This window comes from Heteronotia binoei, chromosome 18, assembly GCF_032191835.1.
Source record: "Heteronotia binoei isolate CCM8104 ecotype False Entrance Well chromosome 18, APGP_CSIRO_Hbin_v1, whole genome shotgun sequence".
NCBI lineage: Eukaryota > Metazoa > Chordata > Lepidosauria > Squamata > Gekkonidae > Heteronotia > Heteronotia binoei.
Window position 1 is genome coordinate 15,499,442 of NC_083240.1, and position 22,883 is coordinate 15,522,324.

The 22,883-nt window shown below is 47.4% G+C and overlaps 1 protein-coding gene across 1 annotated transcript; it reads right to left on the reverse strand.

Moving 5' to 3' along the window:
- Positions 1–706: 706 nt before the first annotated feature.
- LOC132586799 (uncharacterized oxidoreductase YjhC-like) lies at positions 707–20,219 on the reverse strand. Its single transcript, XM_060258909.1, has 14 exons — positions 20,127–20,219; positions 18,274–18,390; positions 15,958–16,042; positions 15,192–15,265; positions 14,604–14,663; positions 12,491–12,598; positions 11,533–11,589; positions 11,217–11,347; positions 8,333–8,387; positions 7,114–7,206; positions 4,822–4,956; positions 3,741–3,842; positions 3,079–3,243; positions 707–1,270 (listed from the first exon to the last, which is right to left on the reverse strand). Exons 2-14 carry the CDS (start codon positions 18,364–18,366, stop codon positions 1,154–1,156), a joined length of 1,275 nt encoding a protein of 424 aa, XP_060114892.1. The 5' UTR covers positions 18,367–18,390; positions 20,127–20,219; the 3' UTR covers positions 707–1,153.
- Between the last annotated feature and the right edge of the window lie 2,664 nt (positions 20,220–22,883).

The following is a 22,883-nucleotide window of genomic DNA, read 5'->3' on the forward strand; positions in this document are numbered from 1 at the left end:
TAGGCCACACCCACATGATGCAGCCAATCCTCCAAGAGCTTACAGGGCTCTTAGTACAGGACCTACTGTAAGCTCCAGGTGGGTGTGGCCTAATATGCAAAGGAGTTCCTGCTACAAAAAAAGCCGATTGTCAGTATACTTCACAATTTTATGTAGACTATGTCACTATGGGATATTACTTTTTTTGCACTCCTATCCATCTACTATATCCATACAACAGGGCCTTTATTTATAGCTGAGAAGGTATAAAAAGACCAGCCCTTCTGGTCTTTTAAACAAAAGTGCATTAGATTCTATCAGAGATTAGTTCTAGTTTAGAGCCAGTTGGGTGCATTGGTTAAAGAATGGTGGACTCTAGCCTGGAAAACTGGGTTTGATTCCCCACAGGAAGCCAGCTGGATGACCTTAGATCAATTCCAGTTCTCTCAGAGCTCTCTCAGCCTCACCTACCTCACAAGGTGTCTGTTGTAGGGAGAGGAAGGGAAGGAGATTGTAAACCGCTCTGAGACTCTGAATGAAGGGTAGAATATAAATTGAAACCTCCTTCTTCTTCAATGTCTTTTTCCTGACTCCTATGTAGGCAACATCCTGTTCCTAAAACCAGGGGTACAATGAACTTTAACAAGCCAGTGCCTTGCATATCATAGGAGAAACTGATTTATTGTGAACTAATCTTCAGTAAAACGAATTTTAGTCAAATCGCACCTTTAAGACCAATAAAAGTTTATTCACAGTATGCGCTTTAATGTGCACGCACACTTCCTCAGATACATTGAAATGGAAGTTAACAGTTCATGTATCTATCTATCTATCTATATATATATATATAGGCAGATGTCACTACAGAGGTGAACAGCACGTTACCATACAGCTAATGGAAGCTAACAGTGCATTAGTAAGCAATCTTTAGTAAGCAGTTTTCTTATTCATCCTCCCTCCAGTTTAATCAAGATGGCCCGTTCCTCCATCCAACCGCGTCTGCATTACAGACACAATGAATGTGCCCTTTGTTTTATCCTGAAATGCAAGCTGCTTGTATTTTTTTTAACCAGTCAGTTAAGAACAGGAGCAGATCTCTCCCTAGGCCGAAACGGTGCTTCCAGGACAGCTGCGTCAAGCAATTCTGTGGTCCATCAAGAGATGCCAGACCTCTTCATGTTTCTAAAAAAACCACCCGGTTCTCTTTCCTAGACTTCTCTGCCTCGAACACAAGGAGATGTGAGTTTAAGGTTTCTTCTGCTCCAGTGTGAATGAGGGACGGATTATTGTCCTGTAAAAAAAAAAAAAGGCAAAATTTAAGGAAAACTGCTAGATTACACCAGACCAGAAATCAAATCCCAGCTCAACTATGAAGCTCACTGACCCAGACTCTCTCTGCCTAGTCTACCTTGCAGGGTTCTTGTGTGGGCAAAATGATTCAGGGAAGAAAGAAGTATGGTCATTTTTATTTTATTTTTAATATTTTTGTGTGTGTTTGCATGCCTGGAAGTCAGTGACCTCTGGCGACCCCTACTGGAGCCTTTTCAGAGAGGTGGCTTGCTGCCTGCCTCTGTATCCCAGCCCTGGTATTCCTTGGTCTCCCATCCAAGTACTGTACTTGCCAGAGTCAGCCTTGCTTAGCTGCTGGGATCTGATGAGATCAGGCTTGCCTGGGCTATCCAGGTTAGGGCCAACATGCAAATCTTGAGCTGAACATATGAAACTGACCTGTTCCAAGTCAGGCCTCTGGTCCCTGAAATTTAGTGTTATCTAATCTACTAAGCAAAAGGAGGACCTTTTCCATCACTTGGTACCAGACAACTTTGAAGTGGAGATGGTGGAGATCAAACCCAAGTCCCTCCGTGCTGAGCCCATACTCTGCTGCTGAACCACAACTCCAAAAGCTTACCAAAGAAGGAAAACCCTCCACTTCTAAGTAAGCCAGGACATGAATTCAAAATACCTGGTTTATAAAATTATGCATGGAGTAGAAAAAAGCAGATAGAGGGAGTTTTTCTGGAGGACACTGAATGAAAGCTGCTTTACTTAAGGTGCAATTTAATTGTGGTACTCGGTTTCAATGAAGTTAGTGATGAGCACAGATGGCTTTAAAAGGGGGGGGGCTAGGCAGATTTATGGAGGAGAGGGGTCCATCCATGGCTACTAGCCGTGGTGTCTAAAGGAAACCCCTGTATCCAGAGGCAGTAAACGTAGAAGGCAACCTCAGGGGAAGGCCTCAGCCTCTATGCTGTATTGTTGGCTGCAGGGCTTTCTTTTGTAGCAGGAACTCCTTTGTATATTAGGCCACACACCCCTGATGCAGACAATCCTTCAAGATCTTGCAGGGCTCTTAGTACAGGACCTACTGTAAACTCTAGGACAACTGGCTACATCAGGAGTGCGTGGCCTAATATGCAAAGGAGTTCCTGATACAAAAAAAAGCCCTGGTTGGCTGTACCAGGGAACTAATTGGCCACTGTGTGAGACAGGATGCTGGACCTTTCTCAGACAGTGGCCAACCAGTTCCTCTGGATGGACAACAACAGGGCAGAGAGGCTGAGGCCTTTCCCTCACAGGAACATCAGAAGAGCCCTGCTGGATCAGACCAGTGGTCCATCTGCTTCAGCATCCTGTCCGAAGACAGTGGCCAACCGGTTCCTTTGGAGGGCCAACAACAAGGCATAGAGGCTGAGGCCTTCATAAGGGCTTCAGAAGAGCCCTGGTGGATCAGGCCAAGAGCCCATCTTGTCCAGCATCCTGCTTCATACAGTGGCCAACCAGTTCCTCTGGATGGCCAGCAAGAGGGCACAGCAGCCTTCCCCTGATGTTGCCTCTTGGCTCGGAGTCAGAAGTTGACTGCCTCTGAATGTGGAGCTTCCCCTCAGCCACCATGGCTAATAGCCACTGACACACATCCTCCATCCTCCCCTTTTCAAGCTGCTTATTCCTGTGGCCATCACTACATCCTCTGGCAGGGAATACCACATTTTTAAGCACTCTATGCGGAAAGCAGTATTTCCTTTGTCAGTTTCCAAAGTGTGTCGAAAGTCTTCCAGAGCACACGCAAAATGGCTGGAGAACGAAGAAAAGAGAACTTACGGCGACAGCGGAAACAAAGCTCTTCATCAGGTAGTAATCTGCCCCACCATGAGCGTTTAAACACCCTACGAAGGAGTGGGTCCTATCTGGCTGAAAGGTGAGTTTCTTCCTCTGGAGGAAGTCGAACACTTTCACTGGCCCGTTGCCTCGGCAGGAGAGCTGTCCCTGAACGTTGAGGGAGAAGAAGCTGGGTTATTCAATGCAGACTCCTGCGTTCACATTGCTGGAAAGCAGCTAGTCTAGTCTGGTGTTTTCCCCGACAAAGCACCTGTCATCTGCAGGTTGTAAAAGTCAGGGGTGGCCAGCCTATGGCTTGGGAGCCACATGGGGTACTTTTGTACATATTGTATGGCTCTCAAGTCTGCCACTGGCTTGGGGAAGGCACTTTGCTAAATCAGAGAATGCATTGAAAGTTAAAGTTGCCTTCTCTCCACCTCCACTCACCTATTTGCCTGCCTGTCTGGCCTCAAACATCTGATGTTTATTCTGTGGCTCTTACGTTAAGGAAGTTTGTCCACCCCTAGTATAAGTACTTGGATGATTCCTTCCCCTACCAAGCATCTATTATCAGGGTACCTTCTTCAATCAAGGGGTGTTTAAAATAATGGAATGATTGCACGGCGGAACCCTCTTCAACCACAGGAAAGGGGTGCTTCATTCACCTTTGTTCCATAGATGGTGGTTTTCCGCACACCCAGCCTCTCGGTAAAGGCGACCATTGTAAAAGCAACCGTGGCGCCTCCTTCAAACTCCATGTTTACAACCTGAAAGAAAGCTGAAGAAGTAATTGCTGGGAGAGGTCCACAGGCGGGCACAGGTAGGCTTATACGATCTCCTATCTGAAAACTAGGCTTTAGGAAGGAGAGCATACTGACCTCTGAAAACTAAGCGCCCCATATTTGAACTATGTCAGAAGCAGGCGTGTGTGGAACAAAAAATAAGTCATTTTGTGGAACACGTGTAAAGCTTGTGGCTGTTCCATGTCAGATACGGTAAAAGTGCAGGATCGGGCGAAACCCACTGTCGTGCCTTGAGTTCAGATCCTGAAGCTCACCAAGTCACCTTCGCCCAGTCACTCTCTCCCAGCCTCACCTACCTTAGGAAGGAAGTACTTAGGAAGGGAGGGACGGTGGCTCAGTGGTAAGCAGAAGGTCCCAGGTTCAGTCCCTGGCATCTCCAACTAAAGAGGGTCCAGGCAAATAGGCGTGAAAAGTCTCAGCTTGAGACCCTGGAGAGCTGCTGCCAGTCTGAGTAGACAATACTGACTTCGATGGACCGAGGGTCTGATTCAGTAGAAGGCAGCTTTATATGTTCATATGTACTGTGAAGCCCTCTTATGTGTCTAGGGAAATGCTGTTTGACACTTTGGGGAAGTGATCCAGGGATCCTGGAGGGTTTTGGTTTTGTTTTTTGCCATCTTCTGGGCATGGAGCAGGGGTCACTGGGAGTGTTTGGGGGGGGGAGGTATTTGTGAATGTCTTGCATTTTGCAAAGGGCTGGACTAGAGAACCCTGGAGGTTCCTTTCAACTCTACGATTCTATGAACCCTGCGTTACTTGGATGAAAGGCAGGATAAGAACGTAAAAAAAAATCAGTCAGCGACCTCTACTGGATAGTATCTGCTGATGCTGAATCTCTGAACATTTACGGCTGCAGTACAGAGGAGGCAGGACTGAATTCTTCCAGCTCTCTCCTTCGCTCAGAAGAAAGGGAGCCGGCAAAGTGCAAAAGAAGGCCACGTACCTGGTTACTAACCACATCATTGTCACATTCGTACACACACCTTCCGTAGGGGCCGTGCCGCAACGCGTCGGTCAGCGCTTCGATGTCATACTTCCCGTCACTGCACACGACCGACACGGGCCAATGAAAGCTACCCTGCGGGTAAATAAAACCCAATTTGATTTCCCAGAACCGCCTTGCTGGAGCAGAACCCAGAGCCACCTATGCTGGAATTCCTGCAGCAGCTGGACGCATATCCCTGGGAAGGTCACAAGTGGAATGCAAAGGTCATCTCCCCTCCCCCCATTTCCCCACACGAGCCTTTCATGGAAGGAGGGCAGGAAGGGTTGCATAAGCGCTTAGCCGTCTCCAGCCCTACTGATTCGCCCTCCTGGATGGGAAGGTGGTGTCAGCAGTGCCCGCCACCTTCCCTCTCACCAGGGATTGCTCTGTTGGGTGATGACTCTACAGTTGCCACCGGCAGCAGACACAGATGCAAGTGAGCAGTCAGGGGTAGCCATAGGGGTGCAGAAGTTACAGCACCAGGCTAGAACCTGGGAGACTTGGGGTTTTGATCTCCAGCTACGAAGCTCATTGGATTTGCATGAGCTGCTCTTGGTAACTTGACCCATTGAACAGGATTGTTGTTGGGGGGAAGTGGAGGAGGATCATGTGCAAAGGATGGATGAATTGCTGCTACCTGTGGATGGGGAGGGGCATGAGGAATGAGGCACAGCTAGAAGAAGATATTGGATTTATATCCCGCCCTCCACTCCGAAGAGTCTCAGAGCGGCTCACAATCTCCTTTACCTTCCTCCCCCACAAGGTGGGTGGGGCTGGAGAAGGCTCTCACAGCAGCTGCCCTTTCAAGGACAACTCCTGCGATAGGTAAGGCTGACCCAAGGCCATTCCAGCAGCTGCAAGTGGAGAAGTGGGGAATCAAACCCGGTTCTCCCAGATAAGAGTCCACGCACTTAACACTACACCAAACTGGCTAGCAGAGGGGATCTAAAGTGAGTCTGCCAAGGGCTCTCCCAGCCCCTGGGCCTGCCGCTTGGGGAGAGATCCAGGTGGGCAGCTGTGTTGGTCTGAAGCAGCAGAACAAAGTTCGAGTCCAGTGGCACCTTTAGGACCAACTGAAGGTCTTTATTCAAGGTCTGAGCTTTCCTGTGCATGCATACTTCTTCATCTCAGCATTGCTTACTTTTAAAAATTGGCACCAGAAATTCACTGTGAACTAATGAAAAGTAGCAACCGCTCAGAAAGAAGATGATGATGATATTGGATTTATATCCTGCCCTGTACTCTGAATCTCAGAGCGGTCACAATCTCCTCTACCTTCCCCTTCCCCACAAGGCACCCTGTGTGGCGGGTGGGGCTGAGAGGGCTCTTACAGCAACTGCCCTTTCAAGGACAACCTCTGCCAGAGCTGTGGCTGACCCAAGGCCATTCCAGCAGATGCAAGTGGAGGAGTGGGGAATCAAACCCGGTTCTCTCAGATAAGAGTCCGCGCACTTCACCACTGCACCAAACTGGCTCTCGTAGACAAATATAGGTTAGTCTATGATGGTATTTCACTTAACCGTAACCAAAGTCTGTGACATATTGTGAAAACTGCCTAGTGCTTGTCAATCATTGAGTTCTTTTGCATGCATTGGCTGGGGAGCTGGAAGGGCAGGAGGGTGCTTGGGAAGTCATTGGGTAGGATACTGCTCATAGGTCAGACCTCTCTCAGAATTTATTTATTTATTTATTTGAGATTTATATCCCGCCCTTCCCACGAATGGCTCAGGGCGGCTTCCAACAATGAGGGTGAGATGACCCCCAGTGGAATAGGGTGAGGAGTAGCCTCATTCCGCCATCACAGAGTGCAAGAAGGCAGGCTGGTTCACCAGGGGCAGAGCACACGTTGGGCTCGAGACTTCTCTTCTTGGCTTCATTTAAAGAAAAGAGGGGGGGGGGTCTAGACCATCCTGGAGGGGGGCAGCTCACTTAACCTGCTGCCACCACCGCTCCCATCAAGAAGACATTGAAGACATTGGATTTATATTCCGCTCTCCACTCAGAGTCTCAGAGCGGCTCACAATCTCCTTTATCTTCCTCCCCCACAACAGACACCCTGTGGGGTGGGTGGGGCTGAGAGGGCTCTCACAGCAGCTACCCTTTCAAGGACAACCTCTGCCAGAGCTATGGCTGACCCAAGGCATGCTAGCAGGTGCAAGTGGAGGAGTGGGGAATCAAGCCCAGTTCTCCCAGATGAGAGTCCACACAGTTAACCACTACACCAAACTGGCTCTCAAAGAATATAATCACCTGTTCGGCCACCTTCAGATAAACTTTCTGTGCAGAATACGGACATTTTTGCTCAACTGGACAGTCCAAACAGCGACTGGCGGCTCCTTGGGGCTAAAACAAAATAGGTAAGAGGTCACTGCTGAGCAGGGCTGGCCCTGCCAACAGGCAACCTAGGCGATTGCCTAGAGCGCCGGTCGCCTGGAGCACAGAATTAAGCACCCCCATGTGACTCGGTGACATTATCAGTGCAGGGGTGGCGCCAGAAGTTAGTCTTGCCTAGGATGCCAGACAGTCTAGAGCCGGCCCTGCTGCCGAGAACATTGTGGTGCCTGGCGTCCATTCTGAAAAATAATTTGATGGGTTCTCCAGCTATTTTATACATAAGGACATAAGAGAAGCCATGTTGGGTCAGGCCAATGGCCCATCCAGTCCAACGCTCTGTGTCACATAAGAGAAGTCATGTTGGATCAGGGCAATGGCCCATCCAGTCCAACCCTCTGTGTCACATAAGAACATAAGAGGTCATGTTGGATCAGGCCAATGGCCCATCCAGTCCAACCCTCTGTGTCACATAAGAACATAAGAGAAGCCATGTTGGATCAGGCCAATGGCCCATCCAGTCCAACCCTCTGTGTCACATAAGAACATAAGAGGTCATGTTGGATCAGGCCAATGGCCCATCCAGTCCAACAGTCTGTGTCACATAAGAGAAGCCCTGTTGGATCAGGCCAATGGCCCATCCAGTCCAACACTCTGTGTCACATAAGAACATAAGAGAAGCCATGTTGGATCAGGCCAATGGCCCATCCAGTCCAACACTCTGTGTCACATAAGAGAAGCCCTGTTGGATCAGGCCAATGGCCCATCCAGTCCAACACTCTGTGTCACACAGTGGCCAACCCCCCCCCCCCCGTGCCATCAGGAGGTTCACAAGTGGGGCTAGAAGCCCTTCCATGCACAGACACCCCTCTATGTACTTAGAAGGGGAGAAGACACAGAACGCCATTCAGTGGGCTTAGAAGAATAACTCGAGTTGGAAGTTACACTGTTAGTTCTCCCCCCCCCCACTGCCACTGTTGAATCCAGAGATTTCACCCTGTTTTCACAGCCACTGGGGTCAGGAACCTGTCCGGATGAAATCCGCTGCGCTCCTGTATACTGTATTCATAGGGAGCTAGAGAATGCCCTCAGCTTGGCCTGCAAGTAATGCATGTACAAGCAAGGGACTCTGGCATACCTTGTGTTCTTTTGTGAAATGGGAGAGGCTGCCGAAAGAGGAAATTTTCAAGCATCTGGAAAGGAGAGAGGCATTTCTGCATTAAAATGTAGCAAAGAGCACACACATGAAGCTGCCTTATACCGAATCAGAAGCTTGACCTGGATAGCCCAGGCTAGCCCAATCTCGTCAGATCTTTTTTATTTTATATATTTTATTTACTTTGGATTTATATGCCACCCACTCACACTCTTGGAAGCTAAGCAGGGTCAGCCCTGGCTTGTATTTGGATGGGTGACCTCCAAGGAATACCAAAGCATGATAAAGAGGCAGGCAATGGCAAACCACCCCTGACATGTCTCTTGCTAGCCACCTCGTGGTCTATAACACTAAAAGAGCTAGAACTGGTTGCCAGACAATCTTAGGATCTCCTAGCTATGCTACACATACTGCCATGCAATTATTATTGCTGAATCAGACGCCTGGTCCATTATTGTCAGTATTGTCTACACAGACTGGCAGCAGAGTCTCAGGAGGAGATCTTTCGCAACACCTACTGCCTGGTCTTATCAGCTAGAGACACTGGGGATCGAGACAGGAATTCTACACAGGTCTACTCAGAATCCTACTCAGGTTTATTCAATGTAGCTTACTCCCAGGAAAGAGGTTTTAGGATTGCACTGGCAGTCTGGGATTTTCTACATACAAAGTAGATGCGCTTCCACTGAGCCACAGCCCCTCCCCCTATAGAGCATAAGAACATAAGAGAAGCCATGTTGGATCAGGCCAATGGCCCATCCAGTCCAACACTCTGTGTCACACAGTGGCCAAAAACCCAGGTGCCATCAGGAGGCCCACCAGTGGGACCAGGACACTAGAAGCCCTCCCACTGTTGCCCTTCCTAAGCACCAAGAATACAGAGCATCACTTGCCCCAGACAAAGAGTTCCAACAATAGGCTGTGGCTAATAGCCACTGATGGCTATTGTTTCCTCCAGACCAGATAATGGCAGAACATTAGAGGCCATTCCAAATTAACTAGTAACCATGGCAGAATGTACCTAGTTGGTACGTCTTAAGAACGAACAGGATTCTTCTCCCGCCTTTCTGTGCCCAGGGAAATTCAAAGTGATCTCTGCATATGATTCTGCTAACGTTTTCTCATTGAACAAAGGAACTTATGAGGCTGCCTTATTCTGAGACAGATGATGGGTCCTTCACAGTCACTATTGTCTACTCAGACTGGCAGCGGCTTTCCAGGGTCTCGGGCAGAGGTCTTTCGCATCACAACCGACCCGGTTCTTTTAACTAGAGGTGTTGCGGATCGAACTTGCGATCTTCTGCATGCCAAGCAGAGGGTCTGCCACCGAGCCACAGCCCCCCCCCCATGTGTGCTGTTTCCTCCTCCAGTTCCATAACTCCCACTTGCACGAGGCTCCCTGAGTCTCTCCAACGACTGTTCCCTTTGTCCCGTACCAACCCCTGTGCCTGGAAGTGCCCCTTTAAACCCACGTGTGATGACACCTCTTCCACTCCCTTCAAGCGACCCCTGCTTTCTCCTCTGTGCCTCAAAGATTCTCTAGAGCAGCTCAGGAGCCAAATATCGTGTAGTTCTCAAAGCCCCCACTGTGCCATTGGCCAGCTTGGAGAATTAATATCTCTCTTTAAATCACTTCTCCAAGCCAAGCCAGCCAGGGGCTTGGAGAATACATTGAAAGTTAAAAGTTGCTTTCTTTTCACCTTTCTCTCCCTTCCCTCCCTCCCTCAAACATCTGACATTCATGTCTTGTGGCTCTCAAACACAGAATCATAGATTTGTTAGGGACCTCTAGGGTCATCTAGTCCAGTCCCCTGCACAATGCAGGAAACTCACAAACACCTCCCCCTAAATTCACAGGCTCTTCCTTGCTGCCAGATGGCCATCTAGCCTCTGTTGAAAAACCTCCAAGGAAGGAGAGCCCACCACCTCCCAAGGAAGCCTGTTCCACTGAGGAACCGCTCTAATGGTCAGGAAGTTCTTCCTAATGTTGAGCCGGAAACTCTTTTATAACAATAATAATAATAATAAATTTTTATTTATACCCCGCCCTCCCCGCCAAAGCAGGCTCAGAGCAGCTTACAGGACATGGTGGATCACACCATGATATAACAATAAATACAACATAACCATTAAACTACATTTCCTAAAAACAGCGATTAGATTAAAACTTAAATTACAGTATAAATTAATGGTGCTACATTCTTAATATACCTGTAAACATAGCTTATCGATGCGATGGTTCCATCTTAATATGCCAGCTGGAAAAGGACGGTTTTGCAAGCCCTACGGAACTGATTAAGGTCCCGCAGGGCCCGCGCCTCCTCTGGCAGCTGGTTCCACCATTTGGGTGCTGTTATCGAGAAGGCCCGCTCCCTTGTTACTTTCAATTTGGCCTCCTTTGGCCCAGGGATTTTCAGTAGATTTTGTGAACTAGATCTTAGTGCCCTCTGGGGAACATATGGAGAGAGATGGTCCCTAAGGAAGGCAGGTCCTCGGCCATATAGGGCTTTAGATTTAATTTCAACCCATTGGTTCTGGTCCGACCTTCCGGGGCCACATCTGACGTTTATTGTCTGGAGCACTTACATTAAGCAAGTTTGGCCACCCCTGCTCTAGAATGTTCACAGACCTTGCCTGGGGGTCCTCTGTCTGTACCACTTTCCTATAGATACCCCACTACGAACTTTCGTATTAAAGACAATTGGGGATTTCACTACCATTTCTTACAGGCTCCAGATGTTGGAGCAGTAGGTTTTACCATAAGAGGCTTGTATTTTTTAAAAAAATATTTCATCAGCTGCTTTGACCTTACTGGGAAAAGAGCAGCCTGAAGATATATTTTAAAATAAAAGATGGCCAACGTTACCTTTTGCTGCCCATCCAAAAATTAATGAGATCGATGTCGTGGCAGGATTTGGCCAGCAAGGAAAAAGAACTCTCGGCTTCATTCCTCCAGTTTCCTCGCACGAAGGAGTGTGCAAAATGCCAGAAGCCAACCTGAACACAAAAAGACGGTGACCCGATTGCAAGGGGTACAAGTGGAATGGAAAGCAGGAAGCCCAGTGCTGACCTCTAAAGTCCACCAGGCCCTGAGCCCTTTGAAAAGCCCCACAACTTTAAAAGGAAAAAGGAGCTTTTTCAACCCCTGCAAAGGTAGGGAGAGTTCTCCATGTGTTTCTTACAGGCTCCATGTGTTGAATGTGGCAGATGTCGCCGATTATTCCAGCATCCAGCAGTTCCTGAAAAAAGGGTCGAGAGAGCAAAGATATTTTACTTACTTCCGTTTCCCCCCATCTTCTTCCCCAATGGGGACCCAAAGTTGTTTCTACCATTCTCATTTCCTCTATTTTAACCTCACTGCAACCCCGTGATGTAGTTCAGGGGTGGCCAACGGTAGCTCTCCAGATATTTTTTGCCTACAACTCCCATCAGCCCCAGCCATTGGCCATGCTGGCTGGGGCTGATGGGAGTTGTAGGCAAAAAACATCTGGAGAGCTACTGTTGGCCACCCCGATGTAGTTTATTCCAGGGGTAGCCAAATTGTGGCTCCTTCACACACATTGTGTGGCTCTCAAAACCCCCACCGCCCCGTTGGCTGACTTGGAAAAGACAGTTCTGTCTTTAAAATAACTTCGCTAAGCCAGCTTGGAGAAGGCATTTGAAGTTAAAGTTGTTTTCTTTTCTCTCTCTCTCTCTCCCTGCCTCCCCCATTGTTGGCCTCCCAGCCCTGGGTCACCCAGCAAACTTTCCTAGCAGAGTGGTGATCTGACCTGGGTCTCTCAGAACCTAGACTGACACCCTTAACCACAACGCCACCCTGGCTCTTTATATCATAAAACATCAATTGAAGTCATTCCTTTTCATTCATGTAAAGCAGGGGTGGCCAAAGAGTTATATGTCCACCCTGTCTGCCACAGATGCAAAAGAGAGAAATGTGTTCTGCCGCCCAATGCTCACTCATTCCCTACTTGCTAGCTCTGCATATCACCCCTGTATTTTTTTTTTAAATATGCCATATAATGTATGCACATTATACTCTGGCTATTTTTCTGATGCAGGAGCTTAATAAGTCAGATGCAGAGTTCTAACCATTCTTTCAAAAAGCACAGGATAGTTCGAATGGAAGCTTGGCAAGCGTACCTTTATTTTCAGTGACACCGGATGGTATCTCAGGACATGGCACACCGCAAGGATGCAGTTGTAGGTATTACAGGCCAAGACAATTTCTTTGCAGTCCTCGGGGGTTACCTGATCATTCAACAGAGAAACGATTGGATCATCCGTTTTGAACAGAGCGTGGCTGGAAAGATGCCTCCAGAAAAGGCCCCTTCAAAGGGCCTGTTTGTTGGTTGGTTTGGGGTTATTCTTACATTGAAAAACATTTAAAATAGGTGGTTCTCCCGACTTCATACGGAAGTGATACAAGGCAGGACACTGATCGTGGACAAAATAACAAGTTATGTTTATGTCAAGAAACATTAATCATTCTGGGAATAGAGGAGAAGGGGACCTGCAAGTACTTTGGAGTGGAGGAGAAATCCCATCCTTCTTCCCCCCCCCCTCCTACATGCACTGATCCCTTTTATTTTATTCTCCCTGCCTTCCAATGGGGCCAGGTCCCCCTGCTGGCCAGCTGCTAAAAGCTATTCTTGCATAAAAGCTATTCCTGGCCAGCTGCTAAAAGCTATTCCTGCATGCTTTAAACCAGGGGCCCCAACCCCCGGGCCATGGACTGGAACCGGTCCGTGGCCTGTTAGCAACTGGGCCGTGAGTTCTGTAATTATTTCATTATATATTACAATGCAGTAATAATAATAATAAGACACTGGATTTATATCTTTCCCCCCACTCTGTATCTCAGAGTGGCTCACTATCTCCTTTATCTTCTTCCCCCGCAACAGACACCCTGTGAGGTGGGTGGGACTGAGAGGGCTCTCACAGGAGCTGCCCTTTTTCAAGGACAACCTCTGCCAGAGCTGTGGCTGAGCCATTCCAGCAGCTGCAAGTGGAGGAGTGGGGAATCAAACCCGGTTCTCCCAGATAAGAGTACGCACACTTAACCAACACACCAAAATAAAGTGCACAATTGTATCATCCCCAAACCATCTCCCCCCGCCCCCACTCCCGGTCCGTGGAAAAACTGCCTTCCACAAAACCGGTCCCTGGTGCCAAAAAGATAGGGGACCACTGCTTTAAACACTAAGCCCTGCCCCCCCACTCCAGTGCCACTGCCAGCCTACAATCTTGTACCGCCTTGTCTAACAATGCCCCTCGCCCCCCATGATAGCCAAGATCTTATGGTACAGCATCATGAAATGCTGGAATTTCTTTTTTGTGAGAATTGTGATGTCTGTACAGACATTACATTCCCAGAGGTGTTTTTTCTGGCAGGGGAAGTTAACCCCCTTAATTATTTTTAAAAATTTTATTCTTCTGTAAACCTGAGTCCCCCCGCCCTCCCTCCCAGATCTTCAGAAACAGACCCTAAACTCCCGAATGGCCCCCACTGTGCAAATCTCTTAATCCATAATCCAGGGCCACGTTCACCGTCAGATGCTTGAATAATTACTGCACCCCACTAGGTAGGGGTGTTAGAGGCCACATTCTTTATGGTGGAGCAATGTAAGCTTTGCATTCTTGTGTAGGTTGGAAGTCGCGGCTTAGCCTGAGACCTTCTGTTGTGCTTGTTACTGTGAACTGTGGACATCTGTGCTTCGGTAATTAAAATGAAAAAGTCAGATGCCCAAATTGCTTCAACACAACTTCGTTTCCCACTGCCAACATTTCTACAACACGGTCCCTCCCCAACAATGTTTGCAGCAACCGACCTCCCCAAACACATATATTGAAACATTTATCGCGGGTAGCGTATCAACAACCTGACATGCATTTGTTTTCATTCCACCTTTCCTCCAAGGAGTTCAGGGTACTACACATAGTTCTCCCCTCCTGTTTTTTTATCCTACAACACACCTATGAAGGAAGCCAAGCTGAGAGACCTTCACCAGCCAAGGTCACCCAAGTGAATTTCATGGGGATTTTAACCCGGATCTTCTCAGTCACAGACCAACATGTCAACCACAACACCACACTGACTCTCACCTTTCTGGCTGTTGTATCAGTTCCACTCACAAAACTTTCCCTGCTTGCTCACTTGGACCGCACATTTGCGTTCACCATAGGCAATCAAGTCATTTACAAAATCTGGCCGATCGTTTCCCTTTCTGGGAACGAAGACTCTTCCAGTACTTACTGCCATGGGCTTCTCCAGCAGAATGTGATATCCTTTCTGAGCAAAAGCCACTGCTGGCGCCTGTCCAGGGGGGAAACAGATTGCCACAAATGACTGGATGTTTTCAGACTGTCTCTTCAAATGCAGTCAGCTCCTGGAGACCCCACCAAGTTCCATCTCATGGGGTTTTCAAGGTGTGCGGCATATGCAAATGAGCTCTGGCACCTTTTTTTCTCCCCTCTACAAAATGACCCCTGTCTAACAGGGATCCCTTTTTAAAAAATTGCAAGCAAAGTCATTCAAGCAGCTGTTAGCAGAATTATGAAATCCGGAAATGTAAAAGTGGGAAGTCATGAGCAGAGAGCATGAACTATTTATTTATTTATTACTTTCAATTTATATCCCACCCTCTCCGCAAGTGGACTCAGGGCGGCTTACAACATCATAAAATACAATCAATCCAATAAAACATATAAAACCATAATTTACATATATCAGCTTTAAAACCATTCTATAGCTCTATTTCTATATAGCGCTATTTCTATAAAACCATTCTATAGCGCTAACTTGGTCCTGAGAAGACCCCTGAGTGGATGGCGTTGGAAGTACCTTATGAAGCCTGTCCGGGGTTGCTATGATAACAGCATCTGCAAACTTCTCTCTCTCAGCCGCAGCTTTCCAATCTGAAAGAAGCAAGATCGAAAATTAGCCCTGGAGGAGGCCAAGGCACACAGCTCCCTCTCTTTCCGATCACACAGCGTACATTCCTCGCTAGCTTTAATTAGAAGAAACCCATCATCTGCCTTGGAGTCTGCATGTTTGGGAAGTGTGCGTTTGGATTTGAATCAGATCTGGCTTTCAGCTCTTCTTGAACAGGATGTTGCCTAAAACTGAATTAGAACACCGGTCCATCAAGGTCATTACTGTCTAAGCAGACTGGCAGCGGCTCTCCAGGATCTCAGGCAGAGATCTTTCGCATCACCCACTGCCCTGTCCTTTTAACTAGAATTGCCAAGGACTTCTGCATGCCAAGCAGAGGCCCTGTGGCTGAGTCCTGGCCCCTCTACAAGCTAGAGTACAGATGCTCTCATCTTTTTTGAGGGGAAGGAATTTTTGTATTTATGTGTGCATGTGTGCGTGTCTGCACCTGGAAGTCAGGGCGACCTCTGGTGACTGACCCCTACTGGGGGCCTGGAGGATACTCAGGGAGGTGGCTGAATATAGAGCCTGCCCCTGCCTCCCGACTCTGATATTCCAAGGAGGTCTCTCATCCAAGCGCTTGCCAGAGTCGGCCCTGCTTAGCTTCCAAGATCTGACGAGATTATCCAGGTCAGGCTGGTTTCATCTTCAAATGCCAGCTCCGCACACACTTTACCTTCAAATATGTTGTCCTCATCAACGTGATGGGCCTCCTGCAGCTCTTTCCTGGCACAAGCCCGAGGGTCTGCAACGCCAATCACCTGGGGGGGGCGGGAATAAAGCAGGGCCACACTTTGCACAGTAGTCATGGTGGCAATCAGAACCCCCTTGCAGGATAAGAACAAGGGTCTGTCAAGTTAGCATCCTGTTTACTGCACTGGCCAGCAAACCTGCTCCCTTCCAAATCCACAAGCTACTATTGCCTTCCACCCCAGCATTTGGTACACAGTATACACTGCCTTTGAATATGGAGGTTCTATTTAGCCCTCTCAGCTGTTGTAGATCAGGGAACCATCAGGGAACACAGCACATTTTTATGCTAGAATAAGTTTTTGGTGGATTGTAACATACACCTTGATTTACAGGAAGCAGCTTCCAGACCACAAGAAACTCATGCTCCGTTACGTTTCCTTTTTGGCTTTTCTAACAGAGGAACCCAATGAAAGAATGAAAAATGGGTGATTTCCAACGACAAAGAACAGCTATGTTTTTAAAAAGTAATTTTTAAAAAAATCATTCCCATTTTTCAAGCAGCTCAGGACAATAAATGGCATTTTGTCCTGAGGCAACACAAAGTCTGACTGAAGAACACAGCCCCTGAATCGAAAAGCAGGAAGGCTGGGCCTTGTGCGCTCCAGTGGATTCAAACAGGGAGAATGGGAAAGGCTGAAAAACCGAGAGGAAGGGAAAGACTTCACCAGCAAGAAAGAAAGGGAGTGGGTTTTAAGACAAAGAGTCACATCCAGTGTTCCCTCTAGGTTGACTTAGTGTGAGCTACCTCACAGTTTATTAGTCTTCGGCACACACATTTTTGTCTTAGCTCAGGAAAAACGGCCCCAGAGCAAACTAATTTATAGAGTAGCTCACAACTTTAATGCCAGTAGCTCACAAGGTAGTATTTTTGGTCACAAGACTCCACAGCTTAGAGGCAACGCTGGTCACATCGCTGATCCATCTAGCTAAGTACCATCTAGCCAGACTGGGAGCAGCTCTTCAGGGTCACAGAGAAAGATTGTTAACCTCCACAACTTAAGATGCCACAGCCCGAAACTGGGGCCTGTGGTGTGCAGTCTACCCAGGAGCCAGAAACCCTTCTCTGAATTTAAGGAAAATGGCATTGTCAGAACAGACCTTGTTTCTCTCGAGGTGTTCATCTAAATTCTTCAGCTATTTATACTCCGCAATTTTCCACCATGGGGACCTAGGGAAACTAACAACATGGTCTTCCCCTTTCATTTTATCTACCCGACAACCACCCTGTGATGTAGGTTAGACTGAGAGCGGGACTGGCCCAAGGTCACCCTGCAGGCGGCCGTAGCAGAGTGGGATTCAGAGCCGGGTTGGCCAGATCCAAACACAACACTCATGGCATGATAAGGATTAGGTTAATAAAGCATCCCAAAATCATAGCGGCGTACCTTAATTGCACCGTCTTTATTCAGCCTGCAAGCAGTTTAAAATGAACTCTGAGCCCAACTGAATGACCTAAAATGCAGAAGAAGGCTGAAGTGGAGGAAGGAAGATGCTGCATCAGCTTGTTTTCCTCCTTCCAGGCCCTGGTTTTCAATTCCCAGCTTTAAAAAAATTATTAAACTTCTAGACCTTTTGTACATACATTCTATCCAGTTAATCACTAGATACTTTTTCCTGCTTTTCCAGTGTCCTGGCCAATGAACATCAAAGCACTACAATGACTGACAAGCAGGGCTTTTTAGTAGCAGGAACTCCTTTGCATATTAGGCCACACACCTCTGATGTAGCCTATCCTCCAAGAGCTAACAGGGCTCTTCTTACAGGGCCTACTGTAAGCTCTTGGAGGATTGGCTACATCAGGGGTGTGTGGCCTAATATGCAAAGGAGTTCCTGCTACAAAAAAAGCCCTGCTGATAAGCACCCAACAACACTTTTTACTAGCATAAAAACTAAAGCTGAGTTCCTTAGAATAATTTAAGTGAAAGACATAGTCACCTTGCACTTGTTCCTGCAATGACTCTCAATGTGCAAACACAGTTCACCATGCAATTAAAAGCCAATATTGCTGGCAAATATCTGAAGATGGTGATCGGGCACCTGACAAGTAGTTCATTATCACAGCACCAGCCTGGCATTCAAAAAGCATCCGATTTCTCAGGAACGTCACTTGAGAACAGTATATGAACACCTGCTTTTGTTCCAGTTAATCCTCATGTTGAAGGATAGCCTGTTGAGCGTGCAGAATTCTAGCACATACACTAGCCCATCGTGCGTACCTGCATGTATAGAAGAAGCTTACCTTCATGCGTTCGGGAAAATACAAAGCATAATTGGAATAGTTCTTTCCCCGGCTGCCGGCTCCAATAATCAAAACAGTGATTTGGCGAGACATTCTTTCAGGGTCTTCTGCCTTGATCTGGAAATGAAAAAAAACAACAACTTTAGAACCTGCATGGAAACAGACACTCCTCCAGTTCTCCTGTCAGCATCGAAATGACAAAAGGGGTAGGAAACCTCTGAATGACAGAAAAAAGAAGGTACTAAGTACCAGAAGTCTAAGAATGGTATAGAATGTATAAAAAGGAATCATGAAGGTGCATATATGCGTCAAAATTTGCAAAAGACAGGATGCTGGCTACATTCCTGTTTCGATGCAGGACTCTTCATCAGTCTTGAGCATTGTGCAGGTTGATTCTGAAGACAGAAATTCAAAAGTTATTTTGTGCAAAGCTGCACAGTATATCTTCAAAGAACAATTATCACAGCTTCAATCTTCATCGGTCACGAACACTGCAGTAAGATCAGATATCATACCAGAGCTGCTCCTTTGGTTAGTCATTTTTTAATCTCTGAAACATAAGTCTACTGATTTCAAATTCTTCGTTTATTGAGGAACTGGACGACAAGACCTTCTCTAACTATGACATGCAAAAATAGCTTTGACGGAGGGAGGCTCCATTATTCTTTTCTATACATCCTATGTCATTCCTAGACCTCTGGCACTTAGTACCTCTTCTGTTCTCTTGCCTGCACAGCATGGCTCCATTTTGCACGGCTTGCCATGCTATTCTGCCAGCTGGATGAGTGTTTGGTACTGAATTCCCTTGTGTTGGTTTCCCCAGCTCAAAAAAGGACATCTCAAAATTGGAAAAGGAGCAGATGATGGCAGCTAAAACAACCTGGAAGGCATTACAACAGCAGACTTGCTTGATCAACCAGTGGTCCATCTAGGCCAGATCCTGTTTTAACACAAGTCCCCTGAACGGCCTGCAATCCATGAATTTGCTGAATCTCCTTTCAAAAGAATCTAGTTAGTGGCCAGACAAATGTGGCAACATGTCATGAAGACATACTGCTGTTGCACTAAAATGACTATCACTGTGCTATTCACCACAGCTCCAAGATCTCATTCCTGGGGAGCCACTATGAGTTCAAAGCCCATCTTTCTAACTGCAAAGGTAAGATTTTTGTGGGGTTTTTTGTCCTCTGATGTACATCCATTTACAGTGACAATCAACCACTTCCACAATGAAGGCATCACTCACTGCCCCTTCAGCCAGACTGCCTTGTGCATCTCCAGGGCTTTTTTTTTTTTGTAGCAGGAGCTCCTTTGCATATTAAGCCACACACCCTTGATGTAGCCAATCCTCCTGGAGCTTACAGTAGACCCTGTTCTAGGAGCCCTGTAAGCTCTTGGAGGATCAGCTACATCAGGGGTGCGTGATATGCAAAGGAGTACCTGCTACAAAAAAAGGCCTGTGCATCTCCATTCTAGCAGAGAAACACCCAGGCGTGAAAATCTCATCTACAAACCTGTCTGCCTCTCTTGCCATTTTCAGGTCAGCAGCCTTCACCTCAGCGGCAGGAACTCAAGTTGCTAACAACCAGGGGCTCATTGCCCTGACCTCGAACCCACAACTTCTGCCTCAAAGACAGACAGCCGTAAACGAGAAACTCTGCACTACATACTAGCTAGCCCACATCCTCCTGTCAACTTTTTACTTTCACAGCTGGGCTGGTATTTCAAAGCTGCAAGCTATGGTGTTGGCATGGGGTAACAAGTAGTTATTCTACAAAGAAAGGAAAAACTGTGTCATGCTCTGGTTTCCTTATCCTGCTGCTTGAACTTGCATGAGGCCTGAATTCTCTTACTGGTTCCAGGCTTCTTGTGACTGGAGCTGAGCGGCTTCGAAGGGGGGGCTCTCTGGAGCTTGCAGAGGACCGGAGTGCTTTCCCTGCAAGAAAGGTGTTAGAAGGGATTTTTTTTAATTGGAGGGGACTGAGTCAGAGGATATTATAAAACCACAGGTGGTGTGGAGACAGTAGATAAAGAAAAGCTTTTCCAGCTCCTCCATGAAAATGTCTATCAGAATGTAAAATGCATTAACGGGACCACTGTTTATTTTTCCTAGATTGTGTTATCAGCAATTTTGTGCTTAACTTGTATACGTTGGAACTTGCTTACAGAAAAGTTCACTGCCTACCTGTCTGTCCTTCACGTTTCTATATAATGCACAATAACGTTGGCATTCAAAGTACTTCACAGACGCCATCATATTAACATTTACAAGGATGCTATAAGGTAAGGCAGTCTTATTATCCCCATATTGAGCATCAGAAGAGCCCTGCTGGATCAACCAATGGTCCATCTAGACCAGCACCCTCACACAGCGGCCAACCAGTTCCTCTGGAGAACCAACAACAGGGCAGAGCAGCCAAAGCCTTCCTCTGAGGTTGCTTCCAGGCTCTGAGATTCAGGGGATTAGTGCCTCTGAATGTGGACGTTCCCCTTAATCAACCACGGCATAAAAAGGGAGGACTGAGGGTGAAAGGCTGGTTCCAAATCAAACAACGAGACTGCAATCATACCTCTTCCTAAACTCTGCATATATTCCATCATTGGCATCCAATCTCTGCAATTTTTAAAGACCCAGATCTCTCTCTCACACATGCACACACCCTGCTGTGTTATTGTTGATAATTCTGCAGCGCTGAAAGGTGGGGCTAAAACAGGATCCCAGTTCTTTATTGACACTTGTGTTCTTCATGGCAATACAAACCTAAGGGAATCCATGGAGAACCCTGACTTGAAATTCTTCCCAAATTAGGGTTGCCAACCTCCAGGTGGTGGCTGGAGAGACCCCACTATTACCACTGATCTCCAGGTGACAGAGATCAGTTCCCCTGGAGGAAATGGGTGCTTTGGAAGATGGACTCTCTGGCATTCCACCCCACTGAAGTCTCTCCCCTTCTCAGGCTCCACCCTCAAAATCTCCAAGTATTTTCCAACCCAGAGATGGCAACCCTAACCCCAAACCTACTGAAATGACATCCCCAGATTACTTTCTGCTTGGAGAGGAGGCTCAAAGATACTCATTTCTGAGTAAGCAAACTCAGTGTTGTGTTTCAGGTGGGTAACCGCATTGTAGGAGAGCAAGATTCAGTAGTAGAAGATAGCTGCAGAGCAGGGGTGGCCAACGGTAGGTCTCCAGATTTTTTTGCCTACAACTCCCATCAGCCCCATCCAGCATGGCCAATGGCTGGGGCTGATGGGAGTTGTAGGCAAAAAAAACAACTGGAGAGCTACCGTTGGCCACCCCTGCTGCATAAGAACTAGATTCAGATCCAGTAGCACCTTAAAGAGCAACACATTTTTATGCCCAGAATAAAGCTTTGTTAGTCTTCAAGGTGCCACTGGACTCAAACTTTGTTCTGCTGCTTCAGATCAACACGGGTCCCCTCCAGTGTTCCCTCTAAGCTGAGTTAGTGTGAGCTAGCTCACAGCATTTATTTATTTATTTATTTATATTGGGATTTATACCCCGCCCTTCGCACCGAAGTGTCTCAGGGCGGCTCACAACATGATAATTCAAATACTACAATTTAAAACACTTACAAGTAAAATTAAAACCATAAATTAATAAAAGCAAGATAGATAAAAACCGGCGGTCTACAGATGCATTTTGTTCCATCCAAAAGATTTCCTTGTCAGTCAGTATTATAGGCCTGCCGGAAGAGGGCTGTCTTACAGGCCCTGCGGAACTGCCCTAGGTCCCGCAGGGCCCGCACCTCCTCCGGCAGCTGGTTCCACCAATAAGGTGCCGTTACTGAGAAGGCCCGATCCCTGGTGGATTTTAGACGGGCCTCCTTTGGCCCGGGGACTACCAACAGGTTTTGTGAACCCGAGCGTAGTACTCTCTGGGGAACGTGTGGGGAAAGACGGTCCCTAAGGTAGACAGGCCCTAGGCCATATAGGGCTTTAAAGGTAATAACCAACACCTTGTACCGGACTCGGAATATTACTGGCAGCCAGTGCAGATCCCGGAGCCCCGGCCGAATGTGCTCCCGTCTTGGGAGCCCTAATAACAGCCGGGCAGCAGCGTTCTGCACCAACTGCAGTTTCCGGGTCCGGCACAAGGGTAGCCCCATGTAGAGGGCATTACAGTAGTCTAACCTCGAGGTGACCGTAGCATGAATCACTGTTGCCAGGTCGTCACGTTCCAGGAAGGGGGCCAACTGCTTCGCCCGCCGAAGGTGAAAAAACGCGGACTTGGCAGTGGCTGCTATCTGGGCCTCCATTGTCAGTGAAGGCTCCAACAGCACCCCCAGCCTCCAGCTCACACATTTTTGCCTTAGCTCAGGAAGGATGACCCCAGAGCACACTAATGTATGCAGGAGCTCACAACCTTAATGCCAGTAGCTCACAACTTTAATACCACTAGCTCACAAAGTAGAATTTTTGCTCACAAGAGACAGCAGCTTAGAGGGAAAATGCCCAGGATGGAAGCTTTTTAGAGTCAAAGCTTGATACTTGCATCTGAAACGCCCCCCCCCCCCAAAAAAAGCGTTAGACTCTCGAAAGCTTTATGCCCTGGAAATCTTGGGACTAGAATAGAATGAACGATCGGT

Bases quoted from the DNA above. Each gene is read 5' to 3' on its own strand.
- LOC132586799 (XM_060258909.1), bottom strand. From the start codon at position 18,366: ATGTCTCGCCAAATCACTGTTTTGATTATTGGAGCCGGCAGCCGGGGA. The intron at 8,388-11,216 runs GTAACGTTGGCC...TCTCCTTTCCAG, and splicing joins TTTTGGATGGGCAGCAAAAG to ATGCTTGAAAATTTCCTCTT. The intron at 1,271-3,078 runs GTAAGTTCTCTT...TTTTTTTTACAG, and splicing joins GCTTTGTTTCCGCTGTCGCC to GACAATAATCCGTCCCTCAT.